Source organism: Exophiala spinifera (genome assembly GCF_000836115.1).
Source record: "Exophiala spinifera strain CBS 89968 unplaced genomic scaffold supercont1.3, whole genome shotgun sequence".
Classification (NCBI taxonomy): Eukaryota; Fungi; Ascomycota; class Eurotiomycetes; order Chaetothyriales; family Herpotrichiellaceae; genus Exophiala; species Exophiala spinifera.
In genome coordinates this window covers 43,183-55,648 of record NW_015622515.1, presented here as the reverse complement: position 1 = coordinate 55,648, position 12,466 = coordinate 43,183, and the positions used below count along the sequence as shown (strand labels likewise).

At 47.6% G+C, this 12,466-nt stretch overlaps 3 protein-coding genes across 3 annotated transcripts; 2 read left to right on the top strand and 1 right to left on the bottom strand.

The window, feature by feature from the left end:
• Positions 1-1,021: 1,021 nt before the first annotated feature.
• PV08_03743 (uncharacterized protein) lies at positions 1,022-1,951 on the top strand (the record flags this gene model as incomplete). Its single annotated transcript, XM_016378094.1, has 1 exon — positions 1,022-1,951. The coding sequence occupies one exon, from the start codon at positions 1,022-1,024 to the stop codon at positions 1,949-1,951; it is 930 nt and encodes a 309-aa protein (XP_016236771.1).
• Positions 1,952-4,909: 2,958 nt separating this feature from the next.
• Positions 4,910-6,983, bottom strand: PV08_03742 (uncharacterized protein; the record flags this gene model as incomplete). Its single annotated transcript, XM_016378093.1, has 5 exons — positions 4,910-5,337; positions 5,419-5,813; positions 5,869-6,589; positions 6,744-6,824; positions 6,878-6,983. 5 exons carry the CDS (start codon positions 6,981-6,983, stop codon positions 4,910-4,912), a joined length of 1,731 nt encoding a protein of 576 aa, XP_016236770.1.
• Positions 6,984-10,402: 3,419 nt separating this feature from the next.
• On the top strand, positions 10,403-11,791 carry PV08_03741 (uncharacterized protein; the record flags this gene model as incomplete). The annotated part of the gene is made up of 4 exons (XM_016378092.1): positions 10,403-10,776; positions 10,832-10,942; positions 10,998-11,179; positions 11,271-11,791. The coding sequence occupies 4 exons, from the start codon at positions 10,403-10,405 to the stop codon at positions 11,789-11,791; spliced, it is 1,188 nt and encodes a 395-aa protein (XP_016236769.1).
• Between the last annotated feature and the right edge of the window lie 675 nt (positions 11,792-12,466).

Here is a 12,466-nt window from a genome sequence, read left to right as displayed (position 1 = left end):
CTGAAGTGGAGAGAGGCTTAAAACCCAGCTTCCGCTGTAACCCAAGTCTCCCGACTCTTCTGTGACATCATTCTACCCAATACAAAGGCATCTTGACAGTTCTGCGATGAACAACAATAGTAGTTCGTGTGACCATTTGCTCAATGAACTGCACGATGCGACATCGGTCCAACATCCCCACGCCGCAGACATGATCCCACAAAGGTCAGACCGAGCCAAATAGCAAACCATATTGATCAGCATTGTTCCACGAACCTGTCGAGGACAACTCGCTCCGCCGCAAAGGAAGTCGGCTTTGGCGCGTGTCAGGGGCCTGAATCCACATCACCGCACGTGAGAGTCAAACTTTGTGCTTGGCGCAATCGAGATACTTAGATCATATTGAGATTTTTTTAGTTTATCTGCCATTTAGACAAGAGGCATCTATCGAGCCACATTGACGGCAAAATTGTCTTCTCTCGGCGTAATAAGCTTCAATGATTCGTCAATAATTCATATGGTGGCGTCGAACTTAATCGCTTACTATCGGCACAATTTAACCTTTGGAGAGAGTCTATTTTGGTCTCGAACGTTACTCTTTTGTTGAAAGTAGAGTTCCAGAATATCTCCTTACACGCGATGTAGACGCTTCCGTTCCCAAGTAGAAGAGGGTGACTCGACCCGAGTGCCTGCCAAGGAATCCAGATCAACGAGCGGGTGCTTCACATTTCGCGCTCAGACCTGGAGATCAAGACTTTGTGGAGTGGAAGCTATGACGTGTCAACGCCCAGACCAAGAAGGAATCCGACAACTGGCACGGATCCAGAACTGTATTTTCAATACAATGGCGAGGGGCTCATGAATCCTTGAGCTCAAAGATCAATTCCGAACTCAGTGACCGAGCTTCTATCGACCTATGATAATCATGAAGTATAAAGAAGAAGATGTAATGTTAATAAATGTATATTCACTGTCACTCATCATCGTACCGTAAAAATTTACTTCTCTTGAAAGCGCTGCGCGAGCCTACTGCATCGCTACCATGTTGTCCAAGATCTTTCTTGCCTCTATCTTGACCACCGCGGCGTTGGGCTGTGCGGATCACTCCAATCATCTACCACATCCTCATGCACGACGAGACGTTCCACCAGAAGAAGTCGACCCTGGTAGGGATGTCAACGACTGGACATACGAAGTTTCTTCTGATTGGGCATATATCAATCCCAGTGAGCCGAACCTCCCCGTGAATAAATATCTAGACTGGTCGTTTTCTGCGCATGATATTGAACTACATACTGATATCCTTGGAATTGGAACAGAATACGCCCTCTGCCAGAACGGCACCCAGCAAGCCCCGGTCGGTCTAACTTCTGATCAGGGTTTCTCCGAGGTTCACGAACCAGTGTTTGGCAACTACGAAGGGAACGTCACTGGGACGTACTACAACTGGGGATACGGTCCGGCTTTCACGCCGATGTACAACAAAAGCACCATCTACAGTCTCCCCAACCTCACCTTCGACGGGAACACTTCCTACATGGTCGGGTGGCATACCCACGCCCCAGCCGAGCACCCGGTCAACGGCAAACGCAGCATGGCGGAAATCCATTTCGTGCACGCGGACACGGACGGCAACTATGCCGGTGTCCTGGCCATGCGAATCGATCCCTCTGGGGATATCGACTCCCCGTTTGTATCCCAGTGGCCCTGGACCATTGGATTCAACGAGACCAGGCAGTTGACCAACGTCCAACAAGACCTGGATCTGGCTCTGCAAGAGGTCGTGTACTTTGACAATTTCTGGACTTACATGGGTAGTTTGACCGTTCCTCCATGCAAGGAGGGCATTCGATTCTTCATGGCAGAGCAGGTGCTTTACGTCAGCAACGCGCAAATGCAGCGTATCCTGGGCATGTCGGCGTACTCGACTCGCATTGAGCAACCAATCTGGCTGCAGGGCGTAAACGAGTGATTTCATGAGTAACCCGAGAGTCACCGCATGCTGATCTGTGGTGGTGCTTTAGAATTCTGTATAGCATTATTTAATAGCTGCAAGATTAGAGCATGTCCATCTCTTGTCCTAAACCAAGAACCTGTACTCATACTCATAGTCGTCTTGGTAGTCAGCATATCTTCGAGAGGGACGACACCAATTAGATATTAGACTCAGAGCTCAAAACCATCCTAACCCCAGAGTTTCGCTAGACACTTAGGGTGGCTGTGGGCTAGGCGATTGGTGTTTAAGATTTGGAAACGAGATCCTTGGCATTGATAAGCGAGAATCACAACAATATCGCTCTCTCGAGCGTAAGTGTATCAGTATTACTTCTGCACTCCTATGTTAGAGGTCAAGAGTAACGCCACCTAAGTATAAATCTAGAATCAACTATCTTCGGTGGGCAAAGATGTTGCGGTTGAACTGGACTTTTACCTGTCGCTGCATGTATTCTGCAGAGGAAGATTGCGGACCTCAAGAGGTCGATTGCTCTGCTTCGGATCGAGAAGTAGCAGACTCCAGAAGATTCGGTCGGGATAAATAGTGTGTAGAGATAGAAAACTATATAATAACTGATACTACTTAGTGGTGCGGTTGTACCGAAGGTGCAGGCGCCTCTGTGCCCTTATCTACTTGATCTGTCACGTCACCAAAAAAGTTTTGGACTGCACACCCAAGACCACTATCAGAAATCTCCCATGGTCTTGAAAATACAGTACCTCAACTAAAAGTTTAGTAGAGTCGCCAGAAGTTTCTTCACCCCTGGTTGCTCCCTTGAACCTCTTAAAATGACCATTCGGAATAGGCAGAAGGCGTACCCGGCGAATAAATCTTTTTAGTCTCGACCGTACCAGGTGTTGTAAGCCAATTCGAGTAGAAAGGAGACTTGTGTGCAAAATCCAGCACTGCACGTACTCTGAGGTACGGACTGATATTGGTACAGGTCATTTTATTGATCCATGACGTTGACGTCCATGTTACCCCAAGCTCTTCTTCAATCACTTCACAGCGACAGATGCCCATATCCGGCCCACCTGATATACTTCTATGTGTTTGAAAGTTGAGTTGTCCAGCCGGCTTATTCGAGTTGAATGCTGGACTCTGAAAAATCTTATTCACATCCTTAAGACCTATCTGCTCAGTGGAGAAGACATGTTTGTTCAAGGTCACACTGGCAGCAATCTTTGTACCTTGGCCGACATAATCGCATTGCACCTTGAGTCTGTAGTATCCATTCTGTTCTGGGTCTGGGTCGGTCCAATAGTCGCAAATACTGCCGTATACCCAAAAGGTCTCTTGAGGGGTAGAAAGATCTGTTGAGTTTGAAGATAATGGTGCTGGTGCAGCACGAGCTATATCGATGTGAAGATAAAGCACTACTGCCACCATCGCGACAAGCGTTGAGAATCGAGATAAGGGTTTCATAATGCGTTCGATTCGGTTGCGTTTGAATAAAAAGAAACTGTTCTGCGTTGTGGTGATTAGAAAGATAGATCGCTCAAAGAATTGTGGCAATAATTTGATCTATTTAATAATTCAAAAAACCTGCTCAGCTTTAGACTGCGTCATGTTAAGCTCTCTTGATGAACCTTAATATTGAATGGTTCTAGCTAATAAGTCAAGATTGACTCGGCTATACTCGGTCTACCTTTAACACTCAAGATTGCTTAAGAACTAGAACCGTCAAGAAGAAACATTCAATCTCGCCACGGAAAGTACAGCTCCTGGCTTGAACAATTAAGAAGGTGAGCATGTGCCTGGACCCTTGGCAAGGGCCCCGCGGTTTCGGTACTGTTGTATGTGGCGCACCAAAAGGCGCACTATTGTCCCCAAGAGCAGGTTCAATACTTTGGTCTTTATCCGGAATAGATCTGAGTTTACTAGAGCAGAACTCAAGGCATGATCATGAGAGCAACGTTGTAGCATGTGCTGGATTCAAATTCTGGTTCGGATACCGAGATAGACATGTTCTGATTGTAGCGTGAGCGGAGAGTACTGTCTGTCTATGCCATAGACTCTATCGTGACCACTTTATAGATTAATGTGCCAAGCACTAACAATGTAAAGAAGGATTCATCACTGGCCGTCACTTTGTTATGTATACTGAGGCTATAAACACGGAGCTAAGTAAAGAAGCTTACTGTCATCTCTTGTTGCTGTTAAACTACTATTCTGTCTCAACGACATCGTTTGCGAGCCTCACAACTAACGAGAGTTTGTCTTGCTTATGTTACTAATGCCCTTTCAGAAACTGGCAGGTATTGACTACATTCTGTCGACGAGGCTCGTACATACTTTCTGTAAGAGTCGAGCAGATCGCTATACTGAATGAACTGTTCGAGTCCAAGGCTTTCGAACTCTCCTCTTAACTCCTCCTTCCCGGCCTGAGTCAGAATCCTGCCAAAACCACTAAGACGATCACTGAAACTCACATAACTGAGTGCTATTCGATTCACGATAGAGCAGAACTGGCCAGTGTCCTTCGAGAACCTAGAGAGAGCAATCAGTATATTAACCTGAAATGCAGTAAAGAGAGTTTCACTCCTTCTAGAGCAATATATCGTCGTCGCAATTATATCCAAAAAATATTGCATTTCCTCACGCCGCAATCTATTTCTACTCTAAGAGTGCCCTTAAGAGCTCGATATTCTTCTCGGCCTCTATCTCTAATATTGAACCATTAAACATAATAATTAAATAGTAACGATAAAAATGATGAAAATAGATAAAATAATGATAAGATAGTGCGATTTAGTATCTATTTAGTTAGGCTAGATATAAAAATCGACTCAAAATTCTGGTTAGTGAAATAAAGACCGTGGAATGTAGACCGGCGACTCGACGTCAAGACTCGATTTATATGTGGAACGGTCACCGATCCAGACCGGAATAGTGTAAGAGTTATACACACCAGAATAATGCTAGGATAACATATTAAGGCAACTCAGGAGTTCGACTGACACTTGTAGCCTCAAGCTCTTGTGCCTCTGGCTCTTCCATCCTCAACTGCCTGCCGCTGGCCCGCGTCTCTGTGTAGGATGGTGGAACTCCAGCTCGAAGTCCAGGAGAATTGAGTGGTGTTGGTAGCTCGACTTTTTGGGTGGTGATGTTACTGACTTCGAGGGTCTGCACCTCGTGTGATGACATTGTCTTCGGGTTCTTTCTCTTCCACACCAGGACTCCGAGGATCAGCGCGAGAAGGAGAGCACACACACCGCCGACTACACCTCCTACGATTGGGCCTATAGGAGTTGAGCTGGAAGAGACCTTGGTAGATGCGCTTGCAGTAGGGGCTGGCGATGTAGTAGTTGACGGATATGAGCCAGTGTATGTCCCTGTAGGAAGATCAGGTGGTGCCCAGGCTAGTGTCGAAATTTGTCAGTATTGTGTATCATCCTCAGGGGAAGTATTGAATCTCCACAAAAATGGGTGATAACACTCACCGAAGTCAACTTGCAATTGCGATGAGCCCCAAACTGGAGATTGGTACTCATTACTGTAATAATCTCTCACCACTGCGGGTTGCTCGTACGGGGCGGCCTGTGGATCATAGCTGTCCGCCCAGGTGAAGTTCGACATATCAAAGATCCCCAAACCATTCGGCCATGGCTCAACCGCAGCAATGCCTAATGGGTTACTAGGTTGTGTACCTCCGATTACCAGCATCTGCTTGTTTCCTATGAGCTGGCAGCATTGATTGGCCCGTCTCACTTGGTCTGTGGCTGTCGATTTGAACCAGCGAAAAGCCGGAATGGACAAGGTGTACACACTGAGATAGTCTGTATCGTTGGCGAGTGCTTGGTCATATGTTTCATTCGTGGAACCACCCAAGATGAATCTGGACATATTTCACTAAGCGATCCTCGGTCCGGGGTTTGGAATTTGGAACTTACATCTCAAACGTGGCTTGGATAGAGGTTGCTGAAACAGAACAGAAAAATTGACGTGGTGGAGGAATTGTTCCCGTGGTTGCCTGCTGATACCATGCCTGCGCCCCAATATCGTACAAGGTAATGTTTGACATGTCGACCAGAGAAGGAGACTGAGGGTCGAATGACTGGCTTGCTGGGTCATTGCCACCAACAAAAAAGATGTACCCGGCTTGGCCAAAGCCGCCTTGATCGGATCCCGGAGTGTAGGCTGCTTGCCCACCTACAAGATAACCGTTCGCAGTTGCCATCTCAGAGGAACTGTTCGTCCAGTTGCTGCCTTCAAAATTGTACTCGAGCAGACCTTGAACGGCCAGCTCAGGTGGCGCAGATTCTTCAGCAACAACTCCACCTAGAGAGTAGAACGATGTGCTTGAAGAAACGAATGCCGAGCCGAAGATTGCTGGCGAAGATTTATCTTGTGTGTTTGTGACTGGTGTTGCACTCTGGATCCAATTTACGGTGCCGTTTCCGTTTGGTGTGAAGACGAACTCGTATGACTGATCGTCGTTGTCGTATGGCCAGCCTCCCCATTGTATAACGACATTCTTAAATGGGTCATAGAACAAAGCCGGCTTTTTCGACCAGTGGCCATCGGTGACAGGTCGTTGTGTCTCTCTTAAATAGTTCTGTACAGTCGCATTTGTCCAAGGCTGCGTCAAGTCAATTGATATCGTTTGGCCAACTGGTAGCTTGATTAGACCAATTTGATGCTCCCAAAAAAGCCGAGATAGAAACTTTGTGCCAGGCAAATATTGTTCTGGCTTTCGAAAGTAATCAAGGGACCCCTATCACCCCGTCTGGCGCAGAAGCTTTTTGGATTGAAAGGTTATACTAACGGTAGAAGAATGTGGGATTGTCATTCTGGATTGCATAGAGCTCGCCCCCATCAATATAAAGCCAGTTGTTAACGACGACGGCTGTGCTTTCAGTCAATCACCATGCTTCAGCAAAACAACGATCAGGACCGTACAAGATTGCCATTGCCACTGACTTACGTTCAGCGACTCATACTCCCAGTATGAGACCACGGTACCCGAGCGGATCAAAAGAAGTAGCAGAACTGCGATCGGACCCATAGCTTCGTGATCGCACTTATCACGATGGGTAAGACGGTCGAAGTGATGAAGACTGGAAGACGCGTCCGTGATTGCAGCTACGTAGTGAAAGATAAACACACCAACACGAAGCTTCGGAGCTATGCGTGGAGGTCCTCGTATTCTCGCTTCGTTGGCTTGCGAGGACCCGAGCTTGTGTCAGGATAGGTGACATTCGAGCTCGTATTGAGACGCCCCCAAAAGTCCAGGGCCTGAGAGGATGTCCCAAAGAGTTCCTGATTGGTAGATGGTGTTGCAATGGGTCGGTAAAAACTAACCTTTCGGAAAGTAGAAAAGACTCTAATTCTACTTAGCCCCAACAATGTCACTGCTGCCCCAAAACGACATCTTGGTCAAATGAACAGCTAGTCATAATTGCCGGTCGCTGGTTGGCTTTAACTCTAGGGGACGCTAATTCTTTGCAAGTCCCATATGCGGCTCAGATAAGCACCTTCTCCTACTTCTCCTCGGCTGATACTGCCCGTGTTAATGATCCAGTATCTGGAAGACGAAGACACTCACACGCATCTCCCACAAACCCATCTAATGTTCTGTAATGAAGCAGCCTGATTTCCCACACCGCCAGCCAGGTGCATCTGGATCCGGTCACGTCAAAGCGACAGCTTTACAAGACGGCCAAGAAATGGCTCGCGATTTAGCCGGGTATTGTGGACGAAGCAACTTTGGAGGCTCACCCTCGCTAATCGTGAAGTAGCGAAGCACAATGTGAACTTGAGCATATTTTATCTGGTAATCCATGGCTGGATGGTTGCACAGCCATGACGAGGAAGCGGTAGCCTCTTCACCGCCTCTCAGTTTCGAATCTCCGTATCCCGGACGTCCAAATACGTGCCATTTTCCATTCTGCGACCAGCAGCATCGATGTTTCCGCAGCTCAGCTATACCCCCTCATACCGTGTTCCTATAACGTGCAGCTGATCCTCTCTCGTAGCCGGGGGTTGATGAGCCTATACGAGACACTTACGGAAGAAATGATTAGGCGTGATACACAGCGAGCCGGCGGAGAAATGCCCAACTCCTCCTCCGATCGTAGGGACCATTTGGGTTGAAATCGGCCCAGAGATCACGATCGGCATAAAACACCTACGGGCATCCATCCTGCACCTTGATCAGCACACGTTCACGGCCGGGATCTTCATCACTATCGGCCCCTACTGCCCGGTGCCATCCTTCGCGCGTTCGAACCCTTGACGGAACGTGGGATCCCGGCCGAGTGGTTTCAAGAGCAGGGTTCACTGGTGAAAATCGCGAGATACAAAGAGATGAGGACGAGGCCGATCTTGCCAACGAGCAAAAAATATTGCAATTTCTCAAACATCGCCCGCAGATCCGCATCTGATTCGCTGCTTTTGTCAAAGGCCAGGCGACGCCCTCTTAGAGCTTGCACCCAACGGGAGTGTCGCGTTGCATCTCAGGCAGTGCCTGAAACGTGACGGAAGACAAGTCTTAAGGTTTTGCAAACCCTCAAACTGCAGAAAATCAGTCGTTGGATAAGGAAATTGTGTCTGGTCGCTATAGAACTTGAAGATATCGAACTGACACATTGTGATATCCACTCCAGAAGCATGCTCTTAGGTTCGAATGAGAAATTTGAAGTTGGACGATATTGACCTCACAATCGAGATTGGAGAAGAAATCACAGTACTGACTTGAGTCATTCGGGCGGCTTCTCAACGAAGGAGACAATGGGGTTACTGTTAGTTATGGCAAAGCGGGTGCCCGAACAGAGACTTTTGCTATAGGCTCAGGCTACTATACCCTTTTACGTGGTCATGAGCAGTATAAGACAGGGTCCAGGGGGCACAGACCATTTCGTCATTCTGAGCAAAAAGGTTTCAAGATAGAGAATTCCCACCGCTCCATGATTTAACTGGTGACGCTATCATAGGCAAGTGCTGGAATGGTGATTCTGATCAATGGCGGAGCTTCTGCCAATATTTTGGAAAGAATTGAAGCTATCAAGTTGGACGATACGGGCAGTCAAACAGGTAAGCGTGGACATCCCAGCAAGCTGGTTGGAACGAATTGAAGAGAACAATGTCAACCACACAACTCCTAGAGACTATACTGGCGGATGGTTGAATTTTCCCGATAGCTTCAACCTCCAACGAAGACTGTCGATCTGGTGTTACTGTTAATCTTTCCGCGAGAGCGATGAGTGAAATACCCCTGGGCCACTCTCGAGAATCTTGTCGGTCTTCGAGCCTGCCATGAGAGACATAAGCATCATGTAACCATTCATCCTCGGTCTGTGTGCACAACCCCATGTGTATTTTCTGTATGAAAGCCGAGGGAACGTTTCCTTTCGGCAAAATCACGTTTGCAGGCGGAAAGAATATCAAGACCCCCCAGGTGACGATTGACCGTTTCGACATAAACCACCTAGAGATGATCTGAATGATGTTAATGACGGCGAACATAATGAAAAACCGTCCGCTACGGCGCTGATGACATATGGTATGACTTCATTAATGGCGGCGCCCAAGATAGTATAAACGACACCATGGACGGGGAGTCACCCTTTACTCGTGTGGCTGGAGGAAAGACCTCTGTGGGACATGCTTAACAGCATATGTATGTCAGCAAGCGAGCCGGTAAGCCCCGAAATTTGGTGCACTGCAACTCAAGGAAATTTGGACAGAGCAAGACCGATGAGCATGTGATCCAGGTACTACCAAACCCGCAGGTATACAGGAACACGAACGCCACCACCGCCACACCGTAGGTGGAGCGAAACGTAACGATAATTTGATATTACGTCTACTCTGGCTGCGAAATATGTCATCCCTAGCCGCGAGCAAAAACTTAGGTCTTTGTGAGTGACCTTGAAAGAAAAGACGAGGAGTGTAGAAAAGGGAGTCAACATGACACTGAGCCGAAAATCGCTCAATGGCCGAAATCGCTTGATGGGCTAACAGTACCGTAGGCCTGCCTGATGTTTAGTAAGTCAGCAGGAGCGGAACTATGACCAAAAACTACGGGTCGGTTCTTGAATTCGGAATGTGGAGGACAGCGTGCTTGAACATCTCTGCGTTAACCTTGACTGTAATCTTACAAATTTACCCATATCTTCGTTCCCGAACAAGTCACTCCCTGGACTTGCTGTGTAATATTAATTGTCACTACTAGGTGATCTTTACACTACACCGTACCCACGCGAGACATAAGTGCAGGGAATATGGCTAGGCTCGTTCCGATGATGACTGATCTGAGTAGACTGAATGCTACAGTATAGAAGGTTTTTACGGTAAGACAAAGTACATATAAGCAGGATCCCATAGATGCTCGAGAACATACACTTGTATCTTGCAGTTACTCACCCTTGCTTACACTATACTTGACTCTTGACCAACCAAATAACTCGCAATCAACTGTGAACGATGGCCGCAGTGCTGACTCTCACGGTGCTCGCAGTTCTGAGCCGCCTCACGCCCGTGGCCTCGACTCCAGCACCAAACACCTATGTTCATCCTCCAAATGGTCTTTGCACTGACTACTCCATAACGGAGCAAACGACTTCGTCGGACGCAATTTGGGGCCTTCCTAAGTTCCAGACCAACTTCGACATCGCATCCTTTCTTTTCAATAGCACAAGGAAGGACTCCCAGGTCAATGTACTCCCGCCCATTTCCGGCTACGAGAACCGGACAAGCAACTACACGGTTTCGGCGACCTTCTGTTCACCCCGGAAGCCTGGGAACGGTAAGGAGACAACAGTTCTTGTAGCCACACACGGCCTCGGATATGATGGACGGTACGTGAAATTATCATGAGACCTAGTTGAAGAAGTTTGCTGATCCTCACACCAGCTATTGGGCATCCTCGTACAAGCCTGAAGAATACAGCTTTGCCCAATATGCGCTTGAGAATGGCTACTCGATCTTTTGGTACGATCGTGTGGGAACTGGACGTTCACAAATGTGGGTTAGGACCTTAATCTACGCATATACACCACCGAGCTGATACCCTGCCTAGAGTATCTGGATACAAAAATTCAGTCAACTATCAGGCTGAACTTTTAGCACAGATTGTTAGAAGGATGAAAACTGGGGCATACGCAGGGAACATCAAGGCCAGTAAGGTCGTGGCGGTTGGTCATTCCATGGGCTCGAGGATAACGAATATCGTATTGTCCAAGTACGGGGATCTTATCGATGGTATGTGACGCTCTCAGGAACCAAGTTACCCGGCGCCTCTTGTGCATTCTCACCTCAATATGTTCAGCACACAGCTAACCTTGTGGCTCAGGTGCCGTTCTTACTGGGATGGCCCTAGGCAATGACTCAATCGATCCCTTCCCTCTAGCAAAGGCAATCCCTCACTTTCTGTCAACTGCTTTCCGACCACGCCTTGCGAACACCGATGGCCATTACTTCGCTCGCGACACCGGCTACGCCGACTTCGGCGACATATATGCCCATGCACAATTGTTCTTTCGGGCGCCGTATGACATCCCAACCATTGAATACGCGCAATCGATTCGTCAGCCTCTCTCTTTACTAGAATACTTGAGCGTCTCAGCATTGAATTATTATGCTCCTTCCTTCACGAAGCCAATCATGCTCACCACTGGCGAAAACGACTTCCTAGTATGTGGCGGTAACTGCACGACTTCGTTCTATCAGGTCGGGGAGCAGGCTTCCACCTATTCTCACGCACAAGTCATCGAGACCTACCTCCATCCCCATGCTGGCCACGGCACCAATTTCGCTGCTAATGCGACTGGCTTCTATCGTGAGATTGTGTCCTTCTTGGACAGAAATGTTTGATAGAGAGTGGATGTAAATGTCACGGTGGTGATGGGGTTAGGTGGTAAAAATACGTGCGCATCACCGTCGACTGCCAGCGGCTACAGCATGAGATGAACTAATAAAGATCTAGCAATCCTTCACAAGTCGAGAATCTGCTGTCTAGCGACGATAAGCCTGTCAGTTTTCACAGTATACGATATATTTCTCGGCTCTTGTTTCTCCCTCTTCTGTAGAACCCTAGTCTCCATTAAAGAACTTAGATATTAAGATGCACGAATACCAGGGGATAGTTTCGCTGTCAGCGCCGAAGACAATGTCTATATATTTCAACCTGGACTGGATCAATCGTTGTTGCTCTCTCTGACTTGGTCACTAAGGAACGATCTCTCTGCCGTGACACTATAAGTATAAAGATTGAAAACTCGACTTAACGTGATTGTCAACCTGAATATTTGTATCGGGAGTAAAATTAGTCCCCACCCTTTGGCGATATGGTGTATTTATTAGGCTCATGAGAAAGTTGAGCGCCTGGTTTGCCTCGATGTTCCGGTTCGGGGATATTTGGGTACGACTCTTGGCATAGTCGTTTCCGCCACTAACTAACGAGTTACTTCAGCACCGTATCTCGCACTGGCCGCCTAACATTATTTCACTGTGAAAATACGGTCCTTATTCCATATCTCTTCCCTGCAT